Source organism: Dermacentor variabilis, unplaced genomic scaffold (genome assembly GCF_050947875.1).
Source record: "Dermacentor variabilis isolate Ectoservices unplaced genomic scaffold, ASM5094787v1 scaffold_12, whole genome shotgun sequence".
Lineage (NCBI taxonomy): Eukaryota > Metazoa > Arthropoda > Arachnida > Ixodida > Ixodidae > Dermacentor > Dermacentor variabilis.
The window spans coordinates 58,463,321-58,488,759 of record NW_027460280.1 but is presented as its reverse complement, the minus strand read 5'-3'; the positions used below and the strand labels follow the sequence as shown (position 1 = coordinate 58,488,759).

Genomic DNA, 25,439 nt, shown 5'->3' with positions numbered 1-25,439 from the left:
GCTAAGTCAGATTGTAAAAACAAACAATTTTTTTTCTTCAGAGATGTAACTAAGGTTCTTATTATCTCATGAAATAATTCAGGTAAATAGTTCTTTGCAGTCACATGGCATCTGTCAGCAGTTGACAAATCGTGGACAAAGTTGATAAAGCTGTATGGACAAAGACTGTAGGCATAGAAAAGTGCATCACATGAAGCTATCAATTTTGGCACGGTACAAAAGAGAATATGCTGTCTGACTGTACAAGAAAGTTTACATGCAGAGGATCTTTTCAACACCACAGCTTTATAGAAGCTGAGTCTGATGAATTTTCATCTGGTTTAGAAGAATCTTTGCAAAACAGGACAGAGATGCTCATGGTGAATGAAAAGAATTTTAAAACCTGATGTTTCAGTTCCTACTGAATGAAACTTGCGAACAAGGCTCCTGTGTAGTGACCATAACATATTTTTTTATTATTTTCTTTCACATTAGCCAGTGCCAATCTTGTCCCAGCTTTATAGTGTTCAGAAAAACAGAGGGAAGACGGGAGATGGGAAGTCAAGACGATGAGCAAAACGAGAACAAGGTGAAGGCGTGGCCGTTTCACCTTGTGGGAGCGGGAGCCGCTCTCGCTTTCATCTTGTTCTCGTTTTGCTCATCGTCTTTACAGTGTTGCAACATATGTTCCTTGATCATAGCACTCAGTTAAAGCGATCTGTGTTCACGTCACACATCATGCTTGTGCTCAGTTCTGCCATGTATTGAACTCTTTAACCCATTTTTAATTACGTGTTTTGTTTTTGTTTTTTCTTTATCTTGCCACAGTTTCAAATTTGTTAAAGAGGAGAAGGTCAGGCGACTTGTGGTACCTTGTGTTGACAAAGATGACACTGCGGAATACACATGCGTGGCTGGAAATGTCAAGACTTCTACAATACTTCATGTTGAAGGTAAACAATCCGCCACGGCTGTAATGCTGAAAGGCCAGAATTTCAGCAAAGAAACCATGATGATCTGTCTTTTAAATTTGTTTGGTTGAAAAAAGAAAATGGCTGCTGCGGCATAATGATGTAAAAAATTTAAGCAATAGATAAGTAAATCACTCGCATTAGCTCCAATAAACAGTGTATAAAAAGCTAGGATATGATAGCTTGGCAGGTGTCTGTAAATATAAAACATTAATAAGTAAATTAATAAACTTACAAATACCTATAGCACATTTCTTGCTTACACAACCTCTGAATTGCAACATGGAAAACAAAAGACCATGAAAAATGGGTAGAATGAAAAGTTAATTAAACATGGCTGTGATGTATGATTACAATTGTACGTGCCTCTAGTACACAAACTTTTATGTTACAGTTATCAGCCTACTCACTGTCTCCTGCATTGACCTGTTTTAACAAACTACTTGACCTAGTTAGGGCCAAGTAGGTCAGTATTCATCTACTTTTCCGTGTACTATTCCATAATCAGATCAAAAATCAAGTACACAATGCCATGACGAAACGTGCATAATTATGTGACACACCAGTGTATTTGAAATATTAATTCAATGGCCAGGAGTTCCCTATTATGGAAAACTTTTATTGCTCAAGTGTAGGCCACCTTGTCTAATGAAGCAAACTGCCACAGGTCACAGATTAGTACAGCGAGCTAAATCACAGCGCTGTGTTGTCTTAACATTTTTTTTCCACTTATACTCGTGGCTGTAGGTTTGGCCTTAGTCTGTTGCCAGGTGGACTCTGTTGATAGGTCTATCCTTCATATTTACTAAGTAGTTCCATTATGTCTTTCATATGCTGTAAAAATAAGCATGCTTACACTTGCATTTTTCCAAAACTTACCTCGATGCAAAAATTCACACTAAAGAATAACTGTACTTTACAACTTAGGGCACGGTGTCTCGGCTGTAAATTATGTCGTCAGATTAACTTGATGATTTGTTTTTCCCAGATGCTGATGCCGAATTCACACTACGACTGCACGACGTGATTGTCCGTGAAAGCGATACTGTTACACTACTCGTTGAAGTGTCACGAGAGACACTTGAAGTCCGGTGGATGAAGGACGGTGACTTAATCCAACCATCTGAAAAGGTACAGTTGAACCAATCAGACACAAGAAAATAACATACCATTACCACAACTGTCAGATAGTATAAACATAAACTCAAATGTTGTGACAACCCAACTTATTATTCAAATATTCTGCAACAATCTACAATACGTAAAAAAGGGTCACACAAATCAATTCATGTACCTAGTATAACCATTGGTGCATCCCTTAAGCAACATATCTATTTTCAAAATTTAATGTCCAAAAGTTTGTCCTAATTATCAGCACAAACAATATTATGAAGAATAAGCTTTTGAAAAAAAGTAAGTTGTCTCCAGTAGCCTTTAAAACCTTATTTTCACTGAAATTTCACTGAAGTTCCAGCTAGGACTGCCACCAAGAACTTCCATTTGTGCCCTGTGTTTATACATGGCAAACACATGAATAGCTTTCCTGACATCTGCTGCAGAAAGCGACTGCTGCCTTTGCTGTAACCTTGGGTTCCTAAGGCAGCTGCTCGCATTGACAGACACAGACTCCATTGCACCTGATTCAAAACCAGTGTGCTCTTTCATGATTTCTCTAAGCACCTAGATATGACCACATGACTCCTCATTTCCATAGACAAGGGAACGTACCAAATTATCTTGAAACTGTGTGTGTGACAATGACATTTTTTGAGCAGGCAAGAGGCAATTCACACATTCTATCAATCATGTCCAAAAATCAGCTCGACTGCTATTTTTCTACATCATAAGAGCCTCTTTCCGCTAGCAGGCATATTAAGATGTCATTTTCTCACTGCAGTTTCCACCTTTTGTAGGCAAGTACTAGCCAAGAATAGCACAAGTTTTCATTATTTGTTCACCCTACGCTGATAGTTGGTTCCCCTGGGGTGCTGCTTGTGGACAGTTTATGGAGATGAACATATGCATACAAATTAGTGCTGGCTGGCAAGATGCCACTGCTCAAGTTGGGAATTTTCTGTTAGATTCACCTTCTAGATTTTTGCAGAACAAAGCAAAGAGTGTTCGGCTATTATGCGCCTAAACTGCATATTTTGTTGCAGGTCGTCGTTACAACAGAAGGGAAAAGTAGGAAGTTAATAATACGTGAGAGCTCAATGGATGATCAAGGTGTCTACTCTTGTGTTCTGAAGGACAAGAAGTGTTCATCCTCTGTCCTTGTTCATGGTAAGTAAAACATACATTTGTTCTCTAGTAAAGTAAGGTCTCTCCAAAATGCATGACGATTAGTGGATTAGCAAAAACCATGAGAAGCCAGTCTTCCAGAGATGTGCACATGCATTACACTAGGTGTTAAACACCAACTTGAACCCAACTTTCTTTAAAAAGTGGTGCATCATTGGTGAATGTTACCAACAGCATATTTGCAGTTGCCTTGAGTTACTCCGCACATTCTTGTAGTGTGCTTAATTATGTAATTAATTATAATATCAGTTACGCATGTCCTTAAATATTCATTTTAGGGCATACATTATATTGCCATAAGTTGTAGAACACGTTCAGAAACACCCGATGAATTTGTCTCCATGATGTTCATATTCTACATGGTTCTATTTTCTTGCCGGGATCTAAGCAACCATGTTCACTGTGAAGATGGAAACCTGCTACAGTCACTCATTATAAGTAACAGGCCCACTCCCAAAGCCAGTCAGAACATCCCAAACCACTTTTTTTTCGCCAACATGCAGGCACCATTTATTGAAAATGCACTCCAGGGCTCAGCATTCCAAGCAGTGTCACCAACGTAGCGGTTTTTCCACTAAATCGATCAGTTTCGCTGCTACCTAGTGGGAAAATTTGTTCTCTGGCGGGGAGCAAGTTCCTCAGCATTTTTTATGTAATGTTGGCTTTATTGTTGGCGGTACAAAAACAACTTTTTTCCAATAAAACAAGTAGCTTATGCATGGCCGTGTGGAAGTAAGAAGTAATTGAGCATGTTTTCATGAATGTGATTAAATCTAAATTAAGAAATAAAATGTCCACTAAGTTGGCAGATGCTTTCTGTCAATCTCATCTTGAGCACCATCAAGATGTGATGTCTGAAATGTCACTGGCAGCACTCCTCATCACGCCAGCATTGTGAGACACCTGGTAGCTATCAAGCCACTGTTTATGCTGTGCGGACTGGTCTCCGAAGAAACTATAAATGCTGCTTCAGTTACACGCTGCCGGTGCACATTGTTCACAAGATCAGGACGATGGAGACTTATGGGGTCAGCGATGGCATCGACCTTTGACCCAGCCACACCAGTGAACAAATACACCCAGAGGACGCGCGGCCATACCCAGATGAAAGAAGGGACATTTTTCTGTAATTTTATTCCCTACCCAGGAGTTCAACCTATTTTCTAGCCACTGATTGTACGTCACAGAGGCATCTTTTTTTTTATTTTGTTAGGAAATATGTTTCCGCACTTCACAGACACACAAAAAGTGCTTATTAATATTGATAATTGAATGTTTTATTCAATTATGGATGAAAAGACAGACTTTTCTGTCCAGTGTAATTGTTTTCGTTTTTTCCCCAGCTGCGTTTGACGTAGACGCGATAAAACGTATTTTGGTTGTGATTTTTATTGTTGTCAGTATTTAGTGGGTTTTGAGTGCTCGTATCGCGGAGTTTAGAGTTTTTTGGGGGCCTTAACTAACTTTTTTATTTTTCTCTCTCTCTCTAGTTGGCAACATTGATTCTGAGTGCACTAGCAAACAGCTACTTTATATATATATGTCACAAAACTTTTTAGATCCTGCAAGAAGTACAAGGGTAAACTTTTATTACAATAGCACTTATACAGACATTCGAGTGTGGTATGTTCACGTCGCACTGTCCAGCTATGGACTACACACGCGTGCGAAGGTCTCCAGAAATGTGAGGGATGCGTAGTGCATTTGGCTGCAAAAAGTGACGGAGCCAAGTGAACGCACAATCACGCTCTACTTGATAAGCTTGGAAGTGGAGCCAGGGCAGAATTCTGCCTTCCGCTGATAGCATGAGCATTGTTCATACAGACACGAGCACTTCTGCTGAGCAACTGTGTGCATACACTGGTCTTTGTGGAAACACTAAACATCAAGCTAAAGCTATCTAACCCTGTCAATGGGTGCAGACAAACGCTGACAGCTTTCTGTCAATCCCATCTTGTGCACCATCAAGATGTGATGTCTACAATGCCGCTGGCAGCACTCCTCATCATGCCAGCATTGTGAGACACCTGGTAACTGTCAAGGCACTGTTTATGCATTGCGGTAGCAGTTGCCTCGCATGCTACATTGCATCAACATGTCACCCCCACATATTGTTAGAACACTGTACGAGAAGCTTGAGCACAATCCTAAAACTTCCTATCACTGTCAATGCTTCAGCCTTTGGATGAAACTGATTTGGAGACAACTTCAGTCACGTTTCTGACCACACTCTACAACTTTTCGAAGTATAACTTATGGCCTAAAACAAATATTTTAAGGATTGTATATTCAATCTCACTTAGCTAAGTGCACTACAAAACATATTCTGACTAACTCGAAAGGACTGCAAACACTAAACTGTTGATTGCAATTACCTGCAATGAGTCACTTAATTTTTGGTTCAAGTTATGTGAAACATCCAGTATACGTATGAGATTAAGACATCGTTTACGAATTGTTAGTGTCATGGACGCTGTTGCGTAAAGAAGGGCAGTCAGTAAAGTAAGCATTATTATGTAAATGTAAATTATCAGTGAACTAGACTTATCACGTTTTGAATACCATTTTATAATTTAAACTAAAAAACTAGTACACATTATGCCTTATACCCGTGCCACACGGGCACAGAAAATGGCATTAATTTCCTAATGCCTTAAGATTTGATGTCACTTGCGTGGTGCCACGCAGGCAAATCAAATAGCATTCTTCTTGGTTCCATTTAACACCAAACGCATTCACCAGAACTCATTCGACTGAGAAATGCGTACTCTCAGTGCCACAGCTTGCTCAGTGCGGTTTACTTAAATTATTTGAAAGGACATCCTATTTAGCTGGAAACAAATTTTTCACGTGTTTAAGCCATACAGCACACATAAATAAGCACATCAACTTTTATAAATGCAAAAAAGAAAACAACATAATAGATGCTGCTGCAAGCGGAGTCGTGTTAAATGTTTGCAACAAGCATACAAGGGCGATTTCATTGCCATCGCCATCATGTTTCATCTATTGCAACATTGTAAAAGACAGCAACAAATTAAAGCTAGCGGCACTATAGTATGCTTGTTTCTACATTTGACTAGCCTTCAAGGCAGATTAAACTTCTAAATGCATGTTTATCTTTTTATTACCCTATAAATTGCTGCCTTCAGAAGATGCTGTTATCGAGATTATTAGGTCAAATGTCATTAAATTTTTATGTGTGGCAGCTTCTCCAAAAAATGTCATTCAGGAACTTGAAGCCTTAACTACCGAATGCCATTTTCTGTGCCCATGTGGCACGGGTATTAGTCATAACCAGAAACTTTGTGTGGCCACAGACAGAAGGTATATTGGACAGTGAAAATGAAAATATAATTAGCAAAATTTTCAAAATGCCCCCATATCTGTGCAGGCCACAGATGTTACTTTAATGCTTCTGCCTGTTAAAATATTGATAGGCAGTTCCTTTGTATGTACTGATAAAACACCCATGGTAAACAAACCCCCAGTAGGATTTACTACCAAACAAGTCAACAGTCACCGAAGCCATGGAAACCATAGGGAAACTGATTTATAGCTGTGGCGAACAGTCAATGACTGTTGGCATTTTTGACACTAGTTACTCCGTGTGTTCTTTATTTCCTGATTCCTGACAGAGAGATATTAATATAGCACACAAAAGTAATGTTTATCTAATAAACAAATTCAAGTCTGCATACTTTTTACTGGAACAGCTGTTATTCTGCATCGCACTGTTGCTTTCTCAAGCTAAAATAGTTTATTTCAAGTTGTTTTTGCGTGTGCTTCATATGCAGCACCTCCAAAGATTACCACGGACAAGCAAGCCTTCTCAAGTAGAAAAGGAACAACATTGAAACTACCCATACCCTACACTGGCATTCCACAACCAACAGCAACCTGGAAACTGAATGGACAGCCACTAGAGCCAGTCAAAAACAAGATCATCCAAGAAATTTCACCCCAAGAGGTATGACTGCATCTGTTTGCTGCTTTGCCTAGCTCTTCTTTTTTTTGTCTACAGCATGCCGAATTCTCAAAGAAGCACAGCTTTAGCGCGAGTCTCCTGCCTCATTGAGCATGAACAGACCATAAACATGTAGTTTTATTTATACTCCTTGTTTCTTTCAATGACTATATCTACACTGAAACGAAAATACTCAGCATAACTCTACTGGTCTAAATATCTTAATACCTCACTGCGGTTTTTACTGCCTAAGAACACCTATAAATTACATATTGTTGGAACCGGGCTAATAATCCAGAAGTCAATTATGTTCGCCTGGGCTTACTGTATAAGCAGCTGTTGCAAGCAAGTTCCCTGTAGCAGCTTACTCTATTTGTTCGATTGTAACGCGCCCTCCACTGTAAGTGCACCCGCTTTCCGCGACCAAAAAAGAAGAAAGAAAAAACACTTTCGATTGTAACGCGCACCCATTTGCCGTGACCTAAAAAAAAGTCCTTTACAGTACCGCGCACCTCATTCTCTCATACAGAAATGCAACTTTTTCTCATTTGCAAAAAAAAAGGATTTACTCCCAATGCACTAAAGTTGCGATGAATAAAAAAAGTCGCAGCTCTGCCCGAAAGGCAAAACATCCATTACGATAGCAAATTAGTAGACAGCTAAACGAAAAGCAAGGATAGTAGTTTTATCAGCCATATAAACTTTTAAACATTCGCTTACCAGCTAAATTAACAAGCATGGTGTCATGCGCGCACAAGCAAACATGAGCACGTCTCACTCAATGACCGCGAAAACTGATTATTAAAACGCTGGAGCGAGGAAGGAGCGAGCGAATTGGCCTTTGTGCGGCGTCTCGCTTCAATGCGAACTAAGCGATGAGGACATAGCGCGGTGCGCCTAGATGCGTAGACTTTTGTCTCCGTCGCAGATCACTTTCAAGATAGGGGCAGCGCGGCTGCGCCGTACGTAGCAGCCGCGTAACACCTCTCCTGTTTGCGCCAGTCCTGCACGCAAGTTTCGCGAATTCCAAACGCTCGTGATGCGGCCCGATTCCCGTCCATCTCTGCACACGTGATCGCTTTCCTTTTAATTTCGGCATTGTGATGAACTCGGCATGTCCTTGCAGTCGGCACTTCCATGCTGATAGAGCAAACGCAGAAAACGGGAAGACGGACGGTGCACTAACCTAATCCAAAGGAAGATTGTTTAAGGGGGGTAAGGGTTTTTTTTTATTTACAGTAAGCAGTATACAAAGCTCACTGCAGGGGCAGGGGCTAAAGGCAATCAAGCCTGACAAAGGTCCCTGTCCCTCCGCAGTTCGTGGCAGCTCATACGCTTCGAGTTTAACAGTCAAAAAAAAAGAAAAAAAGAAGAATCGCAGTACAGCAGTTTCAGGAAAATGGACAAGTAGCTACTTGCAAGAGTACACATAACAAATCACATAAACAGGAGAAATATTTATATAACATCTCTAAATAATCATACAGAAGAGGTCGCACGCACGCCATAATATATAGCTACACAAAATAAATTCAAGAAATTTGAAAATAAGAATGCATGAGAATACAATGAAATTTCAAGCACACGTACTGCAGCACATGGAGGAAGCTACGGCAGCTAGGGGCTCAATTCTGGACGTTCCGCCATTTTCTTTAAATGCGTGACGTAGACGCGACGCGTATAAAATGAGACTGATGGCCCCATTTCATTTTCTTAACGTGACACAAACTTGACCTTTTGCTTAAGAGACTGAAATGAAGGCACTGAACCTATGCTTCTCAGTAAAGCAAGACAGTTCTCCTCCCCAGTAAAAATAAAGCAGCTAGCTCAAAGTGCATGCTTTTTCCGTCGAAAACGCTTCTTGCTTCCGTCGTCTGCTTAATTAGGTAGGACGCGTGTCCCCTGGAAACGGAATGAGTCATCGTATGGTGTCGCCAACGCGCTTGTTTTCTACCTTGAGACGACATACGCAGCCTACAAGTGGTGATGCGCGCATGTTCTAGGCCGTGTTATCGCTATCTCATGAAACGCAAGTGACTCAGCCCGACTCGGCTGGCTGAGAAAGGCTGAATATCACTGATATCGTTGTGCACGCAAGAAATATCTGCTTGCGCGACGCAAGCGCCGGCGCTGCCATCTCTTGTTCACTTCGCTGGTTACTTCCACCGCGCGAGGAAACTTCAAGGCGCCGCCTTACGTGCATTCCTTTTTATAAATTAAAGTGAGGCCGCTTTCATAACTTCTGATTGTGCGAAAAGGCATTAATCTTGATTGCAATACAAACGCAGCAGTGAAAAGTGAACAATGTTGCAGAAAGTTTGTTATGTTCAACCAATATTATTTCATATGCATTCTTTTAAAAAATGACGGTCCAAAACAAAAATGCCAACACCACCCAAGAGCGATGCAAATACTGTGAGCATGCGTTATGAACAAAAAATTTTCACGGCGCCAAATGACATGGAAGATGTGGCGATACGCATTCCTCTCAGCCGCCATTGCATATGGCTGCTCATTAGCATAATTTGCGCAGCTTGTCGCACCACAAATCATGGTGGAAAATCTCTGCAATGGCGGCCCAGCGCAACGTCACAAAAATTGAATAGAATTTATTGATAGGAAAAACAGAGAGGTCGACCTGAGCTAGTGCGCTCTAGTCTGCTACTCTGCACTGGGGAAGAGGGAAGGGGTGGGAAAGTAATGGGATGGATGATGATGATAAGAGAAGTGGTGAGTGCTTATGTACATGAGACAGTTGTCTCGCTAGAGCCGCTCGTCGAGCTTCGTGTCCTGCAGAAACTTAAACAATACTTTTGTTGCACGCATTGAAATTGCAGCGTCAGGCCATGGGCCGAGGATAGCTTAGCTTCCTCCGACAGTGGTTGCCTGCCTACGCTGGCTAGGAAACTATCTAAAGTCCTTCGCTCCAGCATATATGCTGGGCAGTCGCACAGTACGTGTTGCAGTGTTTCGGGCATCTGGCAGTGTTCACAATCAGGGCTGTTCGATTGGCCGATGAGGTGTACTTAGCGACGGGTGAAAGCAACGCCGAGCCGAATCCTGTGTAGCAATGATGTTTTGCTCCGTGTAAGCTTCGGGGGCAAACAGGATTTACCGTCTGGGTCAATCATATGTAGACGTCTGTGAATGTTGTCATAGTGGGCTCTGTAAGCCCTTGTAAGGTCCTGCATGAGTGCCTTGATCATGGAGTTGGTGTCAGGTCGCGAGTAGGCAATCCGTACTTCATCAGAGGAAGAGGCGGCCGATCTTGTCTCACTGTCAGCAAGTTCATTGCCAAGAACACCACAATGACTAGGCACCCATTGAAAGGTGATCACGTGGCCACTTAACTCGTAAACGTCAAATTGACGTTCACGAAACAACGCTTCATGTGATGCTTCCCACGGCACATTCTTTGAGCCAATCAGCAAGCAGACATGGTGCTTATCTTCGATCGCCACCACATATTCACGAAATACGCCTCTTTCATGTTTCTGTGCTGCCCTCTGACGCACGCCGCTGGAAACGTTTTGCAAGGGTGTCAGGGATTCCGCCGGTTGATTTGTGTACCTGCGCCCATGTTGAGTGTGCATTGGTTGTGCGGTTCGTGGATCGCGATTAATTATTGATGGTTTCTCCGGGGCAGCATGTCGTTTCGAGTATAGTGGGTTAACAGGCCGCCCGAGTGCGCTGTTGCGGTAGCAGCGCGGCCAATAAAGGCACGCTGAGTTCCGTCTGCCGACGCGGTTGCCTCGAGTTCGTTGTCGCTGATGTCTGCGATTGCACATCGCTTTTTGTATTCCTTTTACACATTCAAGAAGTCTACGAGCACAGCCTTCCACGTGGGATTTGCCAAAGCGGTGCATTTGTTTACCTCTACAGCTTCAGATCGCTGTTAGCTTCGGTTATTGTAGAAACGGCGCATCGCTGATGTGAAATAATCTCAAAATGTAGCAAAACATACAGACGAGTCAGTATGAGCGGCCGAGTCCCTTAAACAACTGCAACTGTGATTTAGATACATATATATTACGGGCTGTTACTACTGATTCTCGGTTTTGTTTAACTTTATCATACTTACAGTTTGCGCGTGCTATGAAGTATTATTAGAGACTGCGCTCGGCGTAAGTCCCCACTTATATGCCGAGTAGTTCTCTCGCGAAAAGTCGGATGCCATCTCTGACACCGTTGGCAACTGAGCGATTTTATGCTGCTGTATCGAGTGTACTATCTCTTCTTTTCTGTTTGACGCAGAGGTAAACAATGCTTCTTTGGAATTAAGAAATGTCAGCATAACAGCACACACAGACCCACCATCTATGGAAATGCGACCGGCAGCATTCGGCAACGGCAAAGTACAAGATGTTGGCACAGCGCTGTGTCGCCGCTTGTCGCTTATTGTGTACATACGTGCCGTGCGAAGTGAAGAGCAATCAAATCGCTATAGGGCCGCAACCTAACTATAAGAGCGGTTTCCTTCGTCTTGACTGCTTGCTTTTTAAGTCCAGCTCCATCGGTAGCGCGTGCACGAACTCGACGGGGTCAGGCCTAACCCAAACTTTGGTGGGATCAACATTGATTCTAACTTCACGTGCACGGCATGAGAGGACTGAAGCTCGTGCATTTCAACTTCGAAGGCATGTCGACGCATTTTGAGCGCGAATAATTATATGTACAAGTGAATGAGCTGCAGCTATTGCGTTGTCGGTTCGACGGCTGATCACGTAGGGTTCGGTCAAGCTATCACGGTCAGCGCGCTGATTTTGTCGGTGCTGCCGACTCCAAAGCCCATCCCGCTATATGACAACTCGCACTCGTCGGTTGCGTCGTTGTCGCCCTATTACGATCAAATGGTCTCAGTGACACAGTGCTGGATAGTCGGCCAATTGTCGGCGTCAGCGTCTTGTCGGTCTCGTATCGACCCAATGTTACCACGCCTTAAAACAGTAGATGAAGGCAGGCCCGCGCTGCCACCACCAGCAACAGTGGGCCGACGCTGCAAGAAGACTGCGTCAGCAACGTGTTTTTGACGAGTCGTCCAAGTGTAACGCAGAGGTTTATCGATAAATTTGACCGCCGTCAATGCAACGCGGCGGTGCAGTCCGGACCAAGCCCGGGCCCTTTTCTGTTTCAAAGTGGAGTTGCAGTCTTACGCACGTTTTCGGCACTGCACCGACGCCGAGCTACCAGTAGAGTTTCAACGCGGTACATGGCACGAGCGTTTGCAACAGCGCGCGTCCAAGCGCTTCTTTTGGGGGGGGGGGGGGCACTTTCCCCCGATATCTGGCCGCGCGGCCGCGCGCGCGTCCATTCCAAAACGTTTCGCGACTAATCCGCTAGGGCAGGGCGCATGCACCGTCGCGCCGTGAAAGAGGCGGAATGGTGCATTTTACTGGCTTCTGTACACTACTGCTCACATTCTTCTTGAAGTGCTAACATCGTAATATAGCTGCCAAGGAGCAAAAAATGTATAAGTCGATAAAATTTGCAGGTCACATCATGTTTTGTCCTCTTGATTAAAACGCGAAATTACATTTTGCAAAACTTCCGTTTCCTGGCACAAATTTAAACGCACGTAAGCCAATCGGAGAGTCAACATGGCGGATGATGGTGGTCGTGCAGCCGCCATGCGTATCGGGAATAGAGCCTTAGGCTCGAGGCGGCCACCTGAAAGGCGGCCATCTGAGGCCATGAGGCGGCCATCTTGAAATGCCGATGGCGATAAGGTAATGCAGATTTAGGGTCGTAGTCGATTCTAACGTTGCCTCCGTTTTATCGGATAAAAAGTGCACGTTACATTCGAGTAAATACAATCTTTTTTCTTAGTACTCATGCACAATCTTGAAAGTATGCTTAGAGAAAGCTTGTTTTCTTCAAGTTTCAACACTCAATCCAGGCAACCTCGAAACCAAGCGCATCCCACTGCTACATCATATGGAGATGCCCTGTGAAGAGTGAAAAAGTGAATGACGGCATTTCATGGCAAATACGGATACAGCACACTATAGCAGATGCTTGCCAAGAAAAGTGCCATATGAGTATCTGCTGTGACTGGCCACAATGTTCAATATCAAACTTTGTTGCAGTTTTCATCATGTGGCGCTAGTCCGATATGACAGCGGGGAAATTTTTCTGCACTCGCAGCGTACTTGGTCTCCATATTGAATGGATTGAGCACTGAAATTCGATTATGGGGGTATCTGGGATTAGGTAATGATTTTCAAGAGTTAAAAAAATTAAAATGTGACTGCATCCAAATTTGCCATATAAACAATTGCCTGAAGGGCTCCAATAAAAATGTTAATTAACAATATTTTTAATTATTTTCTGAAACTGATGTTATTGGCGGCAAAGTACGCCTGCCTTAGATAGGAACACCTCTGTTTAAACGCCCCTTTCGCTATGCTATTAGCCTTTTTATAAAACATCTGTATATGCAGTTTCAAAAAATACCGTTTGATGAAAGTTGTTCTGTGTGGCTTTGGGGTGAGGACACATTTTCGCATCACTTGATTTGTACAAAATTCAGCACACGTTTTCAACCAAACTAAAGATGTTATGTTTCTTTTATACGTTCTGCAACTTGGGAAATTCATGTTGCCCATCTTATGATGAATTCCCACGTTAATGTGTTTCGGACTCAAGCAATGTAATGACACACCGTATTAAATATTTTTATTTCAACAAAATATTTTAAGAGCAAGTTTTCTGTCCAGTGGCATGAAAGTGTCTAATTTTTGTTCACTGAAAATGTCTCAGGCACATTGACTTAAAGATCAAACTGTCAACACTTGTCACAGTGGCTAAGGCATTCTTCTGCTGAATGTGAAGTTGTTGGGATAAAATCCTAGCAGCAGTGAACATTTCGGTTGGTGCATGGGAAATTCAGAAAATGCTCATGTGCTTAGGTTTATGTACTGATAAAGACCTCTCTACAGTCAGAATTAATACACAGCCCTACACTGTGCCATCTCTGACAGCCCACAGTGTAGCTTCGGGATGTTTGTCAAAGCCATTTATTCTTAATTCAACATGTCAAAACTCTCAACATGTGCTAAAGCTGTCTGAAAGAATAATGAATAAGAACTCTGAATAAAAATGTTGGCACTGCAAATGATCTTTAATGTACAGCAGTGCTTCAAGCTAGAATGCTGCTAGGTAAATGACATTAAATTTTATGCAAACATGACATAGCAATGACACTACTATAGTAGAATACATGCATTGTGCTACAAGCTAGATGGTTGGTATTCTGCTTTGATTATGATGTGTCCAGTTCTCAAGCTGAAATTGTGGTATGTCTCACCTACTGCAAACCAGAACTGAAGTATTATACCAAGTCTATGTCCTGGACAAGGTGCAAGTGTGTATATCATGCATATCTTATACTCTTTTTATCAAACTAAAAATCCAAATCTCCAGGTAAATTATGTTAGTTATGTGTTATTTTTGGCATTATTCTGCACAGCATGGTACATATACATGTCTAGTAAACTACTGTGCATCTACAATGTAAGCAATTTTTGCATAAATTAAAAGATGGTGATTAAGGACCTGTGTTTTTATTGTAACTTTAAAACGTGCAGCTTTTCATGTGTGCTTATAATGAATGCTAAGGTGTTATTTTAGGAGTAAGGATGCTAGAGAAGTAAAAAAATCTATTTCATAAGGTCATTTTACACACTGTTTTGCTACATGTAGTGCGAATAACTAAGCCACCCCACGTTCTCCACCCTCTCTGAGCTGAATGCCCTTTCATTTCTTCCAGGCAACACTGACAATAAAAGATCTGAAACCCACAGACACTGGAACTGTGACACTCACTCTCAAAAATTCTTGTGGTGAATGTAGCAAACCATTTAATGTCACATGCATCGGTAAGTATTATATACCTTCACGAAAATTATAGATAGCTAGCACAGTATTAACTCCAGACAAATGTTGACTCATGATAGCTTTTTCCTTGTTGTCAGGCTACTGTTGTCAGGTTTACTATCTATGTGCACAAACAAAAAACTAGCAGGGTGGGGTGCTAGAAGTCAACACTAGATTTATTAACAAAGTTTAATATAAATCCCAAAGGAAAGGCAATCATAACTTTGCTAAATGTGATACAAACTGAAAGTGCAGAGTTGTATTTAATTACTTGTACCAGTGCATTAACAGCACAGTCAAATAGTAAATAATATATAAAACGCCGTATGAAATATTCATGTGATGTGAAGGCACTAGAAGAGGAAAACTCACATCTGCATCTGATGTACTTTTACCAGAATTCGTTTGGACGACTGTCACGGTGACTACAGGGCAGTGCACCTCGTTTTTTTTCATCATCACAAAACTGGTAAAAACAGTTCACAGTGGACTTTCCGTGAGAATGTGGTTTGATGATAACAGGAGCACAGAAGGCTCTCAAATATTTAAGAAAGAACTTCTAGACAAATAAAGAAGAAAAAAAGAAAGAAAGGACATTTTGCTCTCTCCTCTTCATAACTTGTGTCTTTAAAAGACATACATTCTCCAATGGCCCCCACAAATCTGCCAATTTCCTTAGAAACCTTCCCATGATGTAGTTCTGGAATAATTCATCCACCAAAAAAAATTAGAATGAGAAAGCTTGCTAACACATGCCTCTCGAGGTTGAAGCGACTACCAATAATATCTGCCTAAGACAGGCTCTACCTGTCAAAAACCATCCATGTGGCAACCTTATCCAATATGAGGCAGCAGCTTTTGTAGGTCCCACAAAGCCAACCATAAGTACAGCAAAGTTATTACATCTCATATTTCACTGCAGTCTTCTCATCGACTTAATATATAGTGTCAAGAGACCACAGAACTGCATCACTGAGCTCTTTCACAATGGCACACCTGCATTCGAAACTGCTGTACAGCACATGTGCATGTTTTTTTTTAATCTAGCTGCCAGTGTATGTTTGCATGACTAAACTGTGTATTCGTAAGAACAACGGATAGAGTGCAACATGCCGCTTCAGCAGTCACTGTGCACACTTCACTCAATGCTATTGAAGAATCATGCTTTTTCAGACTTTTTTTCAATCATAAATAATTCAGTTTGCCTAAATTTTGTGTCTTCTGTCCAGCAGCATTATCTGTCATTTAGAGCATGTTTCTGGACACATGATAATTAGAATGAGTGCCACAAGCTGTTTTTTGTTCATAAACACCGACATTAACAAGCAATGTACACTTTGCTGGCTAAGCTTATCAACAAGTTAAGTCATATTGAGGGAAAGTCGCAAGTAAGATGAAACTATTGTTTTACATGCAGGTGAGTCTAAAATTACATGCACACACAGGTGCATGACACGAAAGGTTTGGGATTTCATCGAGACACAGGAACCATAGCGAGAGTGAAACATGCTGCTTCAACAGCCACTGTGCACAGTTCAGTTGATGCTATGAAATAATGGCAAGCCTCATTCATTGCGCACCGGTGTCTCAAGCATCACCCCAGGCGCAGCACTGTCAGAGAGCATAGCTTCACAGGTTTAAAGATATGCACTGCAGAATGTGTGTTAAAAATGCGATATTGTTTCACTTATATATTTTAAAAACCGCCATTTTGTGCATTGAAGCACAAAAGTAGCTGGAATGCCCATGTATTTCACCTCACACTTTTGGAATGAATGTCTCGAGACTGGTGTCATCCTTAAATTTCGTTCCAAGTAGATATGTTCAAGCAATCTCACCGGCTGCAGTTCGTGAATTGCAATATGTGCTGTATATTAATTAATTAAAAAGATAATCAGTGGATTTTTGTTAATTATTCAGTTATGCAGTTCCATTCCTCTTGTAATGCCCGCCTCTTCGAGTAATCTAGCTAAATGACTAGACTTATGCTGTCTGCCGAAAGCAACTTTTGCATATTTTGTATGTTTGAAAAAACCACCCGGTATAGTGCTTTTAGGCCATTTCACATGTTTCAACCCAATAATGATTATGAAGTACTGCAATTTGAATGCCCAAATGCCCAATGTGTGTGTTACCCCGTGTTTGTGCATACGCAAGCTAACAAGGGTGGCTTTTTGATTTTCTACAGAAAAGCCCAGTGCACCAGGGGTGCCTGAGCCTTCAGATATATCCAGTACTGGCTCCCTTGTGCTGTCCTGGAAACCACCGCAATCTGATGGAGGTTCCAAGATCACAAATTACATTGTCGAATACCATGATCGAAACACACTTCGCTGGGCGCTTTATTCTGACACCATTCAGGACACCTTCACAAAAGGTAAGCTTTTACATTGGCAAAAGGATGACATGGGCCAGGCGTCATCAGTGTGAGCTGACTTAAAATATTGCATTGGTTCTTCCAGTGGAGGGTCTGTCACCCAATGAAGAATACATGTTCCGTGTCACAGCTGAGAATGAAGCTGGAAAAGGTGATCCTTCTCAAGGCACTAAATATATTCCTATTCAGCCGAAAGGTAAGTCACATGCAAACAGCGAAGCGCAGCAACAATTCTGTTGTTTGGCTCATAAATCATTTACTCAGTCTAGGTGTCACAGCATGTGCAGCACTCATTATATGCCAGTCAGTATATATACTACCATAATTTCCAGTGTATAGGTTGCGTTTGTTCTCTTAATTTCTCGTCTGTGCGTATTATAGAATGGTGCGACTTATATACGACTTTCTTTTCGAAAAAGAAAGACTGCCATCAAAATTAGATTGGGTGCCATGGTCACACGAAGCTTGTTGGGTTCACCTCCTCTGGCAGTTGCTACGGGTTCTGTGCACGCTATGGAAGTACCAAGTTTTTCTCGTAATCCAGTTGCCAAGTGCCCTGCGAGAAGGACAGAGTTAATACAAACGGCGGCAGGCCGGCCAAGAGTCAACCAACTCCGAATTTGTCGCATCTGCAGATCGCTTTCAAGATACAGAGCACGCTGCTGCCCAAACTATGCAGTTGCTGCCACAGTACAAGCCGCCACTGCCCGTCCCCCCTCCCTCCCGCACTGGCTTCCCGCTTTTCTTCCTTGTGCGCAATTCGGCTCACCGTCGCACGCTTTCACGATGTTATCGCCTTTGTACGGAACATTGAGGCGACCACGATTGTATAAATGTGCCTGGAGTGTCCACATCATTGCTTTTAAACGAGAAGAAATGGGATTAACCAAGGGGCCCGATTTTTTATTAATCATATCATAAGAAGCCAATAAACACTGACACCAAGGACAACATAGGGGAATTTACTTGTGCTTAATAAATGAAGTAAAGAAACGATAAATTAATGGAAATGAAAGTGGATGAACAAACAACTTGCCGAAGGTGGGGAATGATCCCACAACATTCGCATGCATGTTGTCCTTGGTGTCAGTGTTTGCTGGCTTCTTATGACATATCATTACTATTGCAATTCTATAGTAATGACACCGATGCGCTTGCATGTGACTCGCGTTCACAAAATGAAATGTCACTGTATATTTTTTAACTTGCTTACCAAATGAACAGGTGCGTCTTATACATCAGTGCGAGTTATATACATTTTTAACTGCCATTTTGAGGGGGGTGCGGTTTATATAGAGGTGTGACTTATAGACCAAAAAATACGGTATAAAGCAATAGTGTGCAAAAAGATATGCTATTTTGCACTTTGGGTCTTCTGAGCTCAAAAAATGGCATTTTGTTGTACAAGACCACTGGCCTCTCGCGATAACCTCCTCAACACTCACTGCCAAGTTAATGATATAGCCTACCCATCACACACACGACTTGTGTATTCCAAGAATGTATAACAAGGAAGCCATATACATCAGAAAATAAGTTTGCAGTAGTGAGACAAAGTTTATAACTGCAGGGGTTAGCTGATCAAAAGGCTTGGAGTGCAAATGCAGGTTTAATATATGATGAGGGATCAAAGAAAGAGAGAGATAAGAGAAACACAACTACATGCACTCGTACACAAGCTTGTAAATGCATGCAACGGTGACACCCCTAAATGAACAAGTGGAAAGCAGAGCTTTATGGAACTGGCAAAAACAACAAAACATTTTTCATCAGCAGCACTGCACGTCCGTATTGACAACATTGAAAAACCAAGAACTTATATCGCTTATAAACATAAGTAATGAATTTTTCACAGAAATCGCAATAAATATTGTATCTTTTCATTCACTACTACGTGTGCGTGCGTGCGCGCACGCGCGTTTGTGTGTGTGTGTGTGTGTGTGTGTGTGTGTGTGTGTGTGTGTGTGTGTGTGTGTGTGTGTGTGTGTGTGTGTGTGTGTGTGTGTGTGTGTGTGTGTGTGTGTGTGTGTGTGTGTGTGTTTGTGTGCGTGCGTGCGTGTGTGTGTGTGTAAACTGACTACTGCAATTATACATGTGAAACGTCCTCTTATACATGCTGCTTCACTTGCAGTGGTACCTTTCAAAAGTTTTAAAAGGTTAAAAACAATTAATTACCATGTAAGACCATAAATTTCTGAAGGTATTTATCAATGCTAAAGTAACACCAGAAGAATGCCAGATCATAATGAGTTATAACTTAAGATGTTTCACTTTAGTCATGCATATGCCCACGCAGAAAGTGCACATGCTTGCTGTAAATAGTACCAGCCTTAAACACTGCAAGTGTTTTTTTTTCTTACGTGGTGCACAAGGAACAGCAATTTCATTTACCTGCCTTTTCTGTTGTCTTCTACATTTAGCTGGGGAGCCACCAGTCATCTTAGAGCACCTGACTGACAAGGCTGTTGGTGTGAAAAAACCAGCAGAATTAACGTGCAGAGTAGCTGGGAACCCTACACCTGCAGTCAAATGGTAATCATGATTTTGATCAACAGACTTCTTGTGTTGAGTGATTCTGTTTCTAGAGAACAGCCTGAACATATGGCTCATGCTAGATTCAGCAAGCTCCTATAGTGCATTTCTACCTTTTACAGGCTTAAAAATGGCAAAGATCTCGTCATGATCAGCAACTTTAGTGCTGAATTCAAGGATCAGAAGGCTACACTTCGCATTAAGGAGGCGTCTACAAAGTCAGGAGGAAAATACACATGTAAAGCAACTAATCCACATGGTTCCACAGAAACAACATGCACGCTATCTGTCCAAGGTATATAGAGTGCTTTCTACTCATCCTGTGCTCTAAAAAAATTTGTCTTGCTAATTTCTTCAACTTCCTCTGCCAGATCCACCACGGGCAGAATTTGATGAAAAACTTCGGAATGTCCGCATCAATAAGCAAGAGGCATTCAAGGTTCCCTGCACCATTCATGGATTTCCAAAGCCTACCGTCACATGGTTACGCGACGGGGCACCCATTCAATCAACCAAGCATACGCTCATAACAGACAAGGACGATACTTCGACCATTACAATCCATAGTACAGAGGGTCCAGATTCTGGTGTTTATACACTTGAACTAAAAAATACAGCTGGAAGCATCAGCTATGATTTCAAGCTCAGAGTGCTTGGTGAGTTCTTTATTAGCATTTCACAGTTTCCTGCCTGTTCAAGTTTGTATGCTGATAAGGATACATTTAGCTCAGTTACCGCTAACCTGAATAAGCATGAAACGTGATATTTAGTGACCTACTATTATGTGTTATATGACATGCAGCTAAAATAAATTTCTATATTGGCTTCAGACAAGCCAGGTCCACCTGAAGCACCCATTCAATTCCTGGAAACTTCCGGAGACCATATCACATTGTCATGGCAGCCACCCCTGGATGATGGAGGGTCACCGCTTACAAAGTACATTGTTGAACGCTGCGAGACTACAAGAACAGTCTTTGTTGAGGTAAACAAAATATTTGAAAGCTGAATCTTGCTGCTCCCGTGTGTTGTTTTATTTTGTTTAAGTAGACCAAAGCAGTATATATGTCCTCATAATATTCTAGCATAATATTCTTAAACGTTCTCACAATTTTATAATACAGTGCAATATAAATTCTACATGCTACAATATGCAGTCTACACTGATTAGCCACTTTAGCCTTAAGAACTTTTGTATTGTTCCTCTCTAATTCAACAAAGGAAATGATGCTGATATGAGAACAATCATCGGCATGTAGGTTCCTAAATTGTACATTGATTTGGAGCACTCATTTTAGTACCCTAATTGTAATTCGGCTGGTCACTTTCAGGTGCTCTAGAGTGCTCTCGTGGAGCAGTTTACATTCGGGTGGTCAAACTCGAGTGCGCACAATGTATTCGCCAGGTTCATTCAGAGCGCTGTGCTCCAACTGAGAGCGTGGTTGGGGCAGGCCGTCTCTGGCTCCAATCTCAAGACAGCTACACATTGCTGCAAACCAAGTTGGAGCGCGGCAGAAACCAGTCAAATGTACCATAAGTGTTTGTCATTTACATACATAGAACTAGTATTACACACGGGATTATTGCAAAGCCTCGCATGCCACAAAACCACTTACAAACTCCACAATTTTTACCGTTGTTGGTGCGTAACGCACTTTTTTGTTTCATTGTTCCTTAAATGCTAAAACAAGAGATTTGTATAATTCACGCACAATTTTTGTTATGTAGCCTCATGAACTCTAATTATAAGTTTGCACAAAGCATCAAAGAACTGGCCCAATCTGGTACAAACCGCCAAAGTTGTAAATAATATGTCATGCTTACAACACTATAAGTATTCTTGAATGGTAGCTTTTGGCAAATCCACGTATAATGACAGCCAGTCACAACTTTCTCATTTTGTGAATATTCTTAGAACTGGTTTGCGCCATGCTAAGCGGCCTCTTTGAAATTATGATGAAAACAAAAGCAATGTAAGTGCACTCGGGCAAAATCGAATGCAAGAAGAACTATTATGGTGTATTACACCACTCTGCAAGATGCTCAAAGTGCAGAAAGTAAGGTTTGCCACTCCACATAATTCCAAAGAAAAGACAGTGCCTTTTGAAGTTTAAGGTATCCTTTTTCCTGTAGTTACACAGTGTACTGTAGAAGGTCTTGACTGTAGGATATTGCCTGTTCATTTTGCGATGTCTCCACACTGTACAAGGTTAACTTTTGTTGAATGAACATTCAGTAAAAAATTTTGTTTGTGCAATTTTTAATACAAATATGACATGACCAAAGACATGACCAAGGCTTCAATTACTCTACGCTCAGGCAAAGGGTATGATGCACTATGAATAGCCAAAGATAAGTTAACAATGTGCACTCTTTGGCAAAAGATTTGAAGCCACCATCCAACAGACAAGATCTCTCACCATGCCCTGTAGCTTCCTTGACTTTTTCTGGATCTCAGCAGGGCGAAAGCACTGCCCCTCTCTATCACTGAGGCTTTGCAGCAATGCAAGTCCTACACAAGCCCCATTATGTGGTTGGACAACAGGTCTAGTCACAGCTGCAATGGCTTAAAACTTTTCAACGACTGCCCATATAGATAAAGAACAGTAGAAACCAGAGCCTACAGAGGATATAAAAAAGACACTAAAACTAGTCTGAATACATTGTAAAACAGTTTTGAGTAAATGGCAACAATTCCCAGCTTCGCACAAGTTCACTCACACTTGCCAAGACAACCCCATAGACGGCCAGGTTTTCAGCATATGAGCAGGTGCTGGCATAGACCAAGCCCCATCCGCTTCGTCACTGTCTGCCACAGTGGTTTGTGGCCTTTGCAATGGCCATCAATGTCTGAGCTACTGCAGTAGCGTATACAACCAATGTTTTGTGCCCCTTCTTCTTTTTAAGGCTTTTTGCCACTGCATTTTCTATCTTTTTTATATAAAGATAACTCTCTTGCATCATTAGGTCATAATGCAACTGCTTATTTTTTTGCAAAGAGATACCTGATTGTAGTCAGCATTAGAACTCATAAGGCATTGCTGGCACCTTGCTTGTGTCATTCCTCACACAGAAAGGCTACTTGCAGAAGAAACACGTTCGTGCTATGGCTGAGCAGCCACGACATGGGCTTCCAATACAAAATGGAGTGGACTTAATCCCACGGCATAAATGTTCTATAGAATATATGAGTTGCTCCTCAAAAGAAATTAATAATTTGAAATTTTGCCCATGTATGACATGTATAACCTCGAACATTAGGAGGTGAAAGGTATCATGTTCCTGAGGAGGAACTAAGAACCCAACTTATATAGATGTGTTGAGCCATGGCCATAGTCGTGCAACCATGTTTTTCGTACATGCACGTATTATCGATGTTCCCTTTTAAAATCTCTACAGGGATTGCATTCTCCAAATATAGATATATTATGCTGCATGATGAATTTAGCCAAATTTTTGTACATTCTTATATTTGTGAAAGCTACTTACCCCAATATTTTACACAAAATCCAGGCAAAATATGCACAGCTATTAAATGGGCTTATATAGTAGTAGATATCCTAATTTTACAATTCAAAGACACAAATATGTTTTTTCCATTTGTAACTTGCAGTCATTGTGAAAACTATACACTAGAACAGTTTTCAAATACATGCACAAAAAGCATACTCTATGTTTTAATTTGTGACACCATAACTTGTACATTAATTACACGAGATACCTGCAGTAAGATTTATACCAATGAGATCAGCTATAGTAAACATAAACATATGAAATTTCTTTGTATATCAAACACTAAAGTGATTCTGGGTGTACAAAGTAAATTCAATAATGTCAATGATTAGATTTTTGCCTGGATCAAGAGGCTTCATGCACTACTTAAGAATAAAAGGAAATACATTAAAATACTATATCGAAACAATATTTCAAACCTTTCAAAACAAGCACATATAACATGATATTTCTGCCGATACATGTTTCATACAATTGTTCTTTCTGAAAACAATATGACTGAATGAAAAAATCTTTGAAATATGAAAAGAACTTTGCAAAATATAAATGGGAACATGACAAGGTTACAGATAAGCTTGAGCACTTAGGCCTTTTCTATATGCAGCGAAATCTATGGATATTTTCAAATTATGACAACTGCGATAGTTAACTCACAATTCACCAAAATTTGGAATAGCAGCTACTTTATTTGAGCCACTACCTCAGATTGACCTATAACTTCAAATAGCTTCAAAGCCTGCTCACAAAGCACCCTTCACAAGTTCAGCCAGGATAAAAACTTACTGACCCAAACAGTCAAGAAAAAGTTTTCTCGAAGCTGATGCAGCTTTGAAATTTTTAATCGCACTGCATGTCTATGCATTAAGAAATTTCAATTTCTTCCGTGGTTCCTATTAAACTTTTGTCATCATGTGTTAAGTGGCAACATGATTTCGCATGCATATTACCATGTGACTATTCTGTATTGATTGTTATTACACTGTATTGATTATTATAACTGATTATTACATTACCAAGCATGGCTGCAATATAGGCAACACCACCATCTATAATGGCTGCACATGTGTTATAATCCATTAAAGAAGTTCTACATTCACACTAAGCATTACACTAGGACAGTTTTTAAGAAAGTGACTTTGTATTATTAAGCAGAATAGTGTGTACTGTATTCATAAACAACTAAGCTCCCTCTTTTGTTTTTCCCAGGTTGGAACAACACGGCCAGACACTACCACCCTCACAGATCCTGATGTGAATGAAGCGAGCGAGTACCTTTACAGGATCTCAGCTGTCAATGAATATGGCATTAGCGAACCACTCACTTCTGAACCTGTACTGGCCCGCTGTCCATATGGTAAGTAAAACATTTCCTGAAGTGTCTAGGTGGAGAGAAGAAGCTACAACAGAGAAAGCCTCTTGTTAAATTAGTCATAAGTCAGAAGGTTAGAAAGGCACTGAAATTAGTGCCGATGTATGTCTCTGTGTTTTTCCTATACACGCTGTTTCTGTTGTTCCTTTTCAATGCTGTGAAGCCATTCATGTCTGTGATGTATTATGTCAGTCATATTAACCATGTTTCTGATAGAATAGTTTTCGTGAGAATAGTTTTCGTGTGATAAGTGGCCCATGTAGCGTCACTGTAGGTGGCTGTATTTTTAGTGATACGAGTACGATTTTGCACGGTACATGTAAAAGTGGTACATTCAAATCAAGCTGGCAAATAATTAACTGAAAGACTACATATACTTATGTGTACTGCCCTATATTTGTACAGTAATTATGACAGCTTAGTCTCTAAGTGAGTGCAAAGTATGTTCTAGTCTGCATTATAATATCCTGTTGTACATGGCATTATTTTTTTAACATCGGTACAATCTAGCAGTTCAATTTACTTAAATCAGTGTCTATACATAACCTTTTAAGG

At 41.1% G+C, this 25,439-nt stretch overlaps 1 protein-coding gene and 1 long non-coding RNA gene across 6 annotated transcripts in view; one reads left to right on the top strand and one right to left on the bottom strand.

Moving 5' to 3' along the window:
- Positions 1–25,439, top strand: part of LOC142565945 (uncharacterized) — a 224,173-nt gene that overhangs the window by 185,430 nt on the left and 13,304 nt on the right. For all 5 annotated transcript variants that reach the window (XM_075676574.1, XM_075676572.1, XM_075676573.1 and 2 more), the window contains 12 exons: positions 808–932; positions 1,939–2,081; positions 3,110–3,233; positions 7,049–7,221; positions 14,987–15,095; positions 17,282–17,470; positions 17,556–17,666; positions 19,891–20,002; positions 20,125–20,297; positions 20,374–20,658; positions 20,833–20,987; positions 24,722–24,869. In XM_075676574.1, coding sequence (XP_075532689.1) covers positions 808–932; positions 1,939–2,081; positions 3,110–3,233; positions 7,049–7,221; positions 14,987–15,095; positions 17,282–17,470; positions 17,556–17,666; positions 19,891–20,002; positions 20,125–20,297; positions 20,374–20,658; positions 20,833–20,987; positions 24,722–24,869 — 1,847 coding nt within the window. The remainder of the gene's footprint in view (positions 1–807; positions 933–1,938; positions 2,082–3,109; positions 3,234–7,048; positions 7,222–14,986; positions 15,096–17,281; positions 17,471–17,555; positions 17,667–19,890; positions 20,003–20,124; positions 20,298–20,373; positions 20,659–20,832; positions 20,988–24,721; positions 24,870–25,439) is intronic.
- On the bottom strand, positions 17,412–19,937 carry LOC142565962 (uncharacterized). The gene is made up of 2 exons (XR_012824935.1): positions 19,862–19,937; positions 17,412–18,026 (listed from the first exon to the last, which is right to left on the bottom strand). It is a non-coding gene; the product is annotated as an uncharacterized LOC142565962 (long non-coding RNA).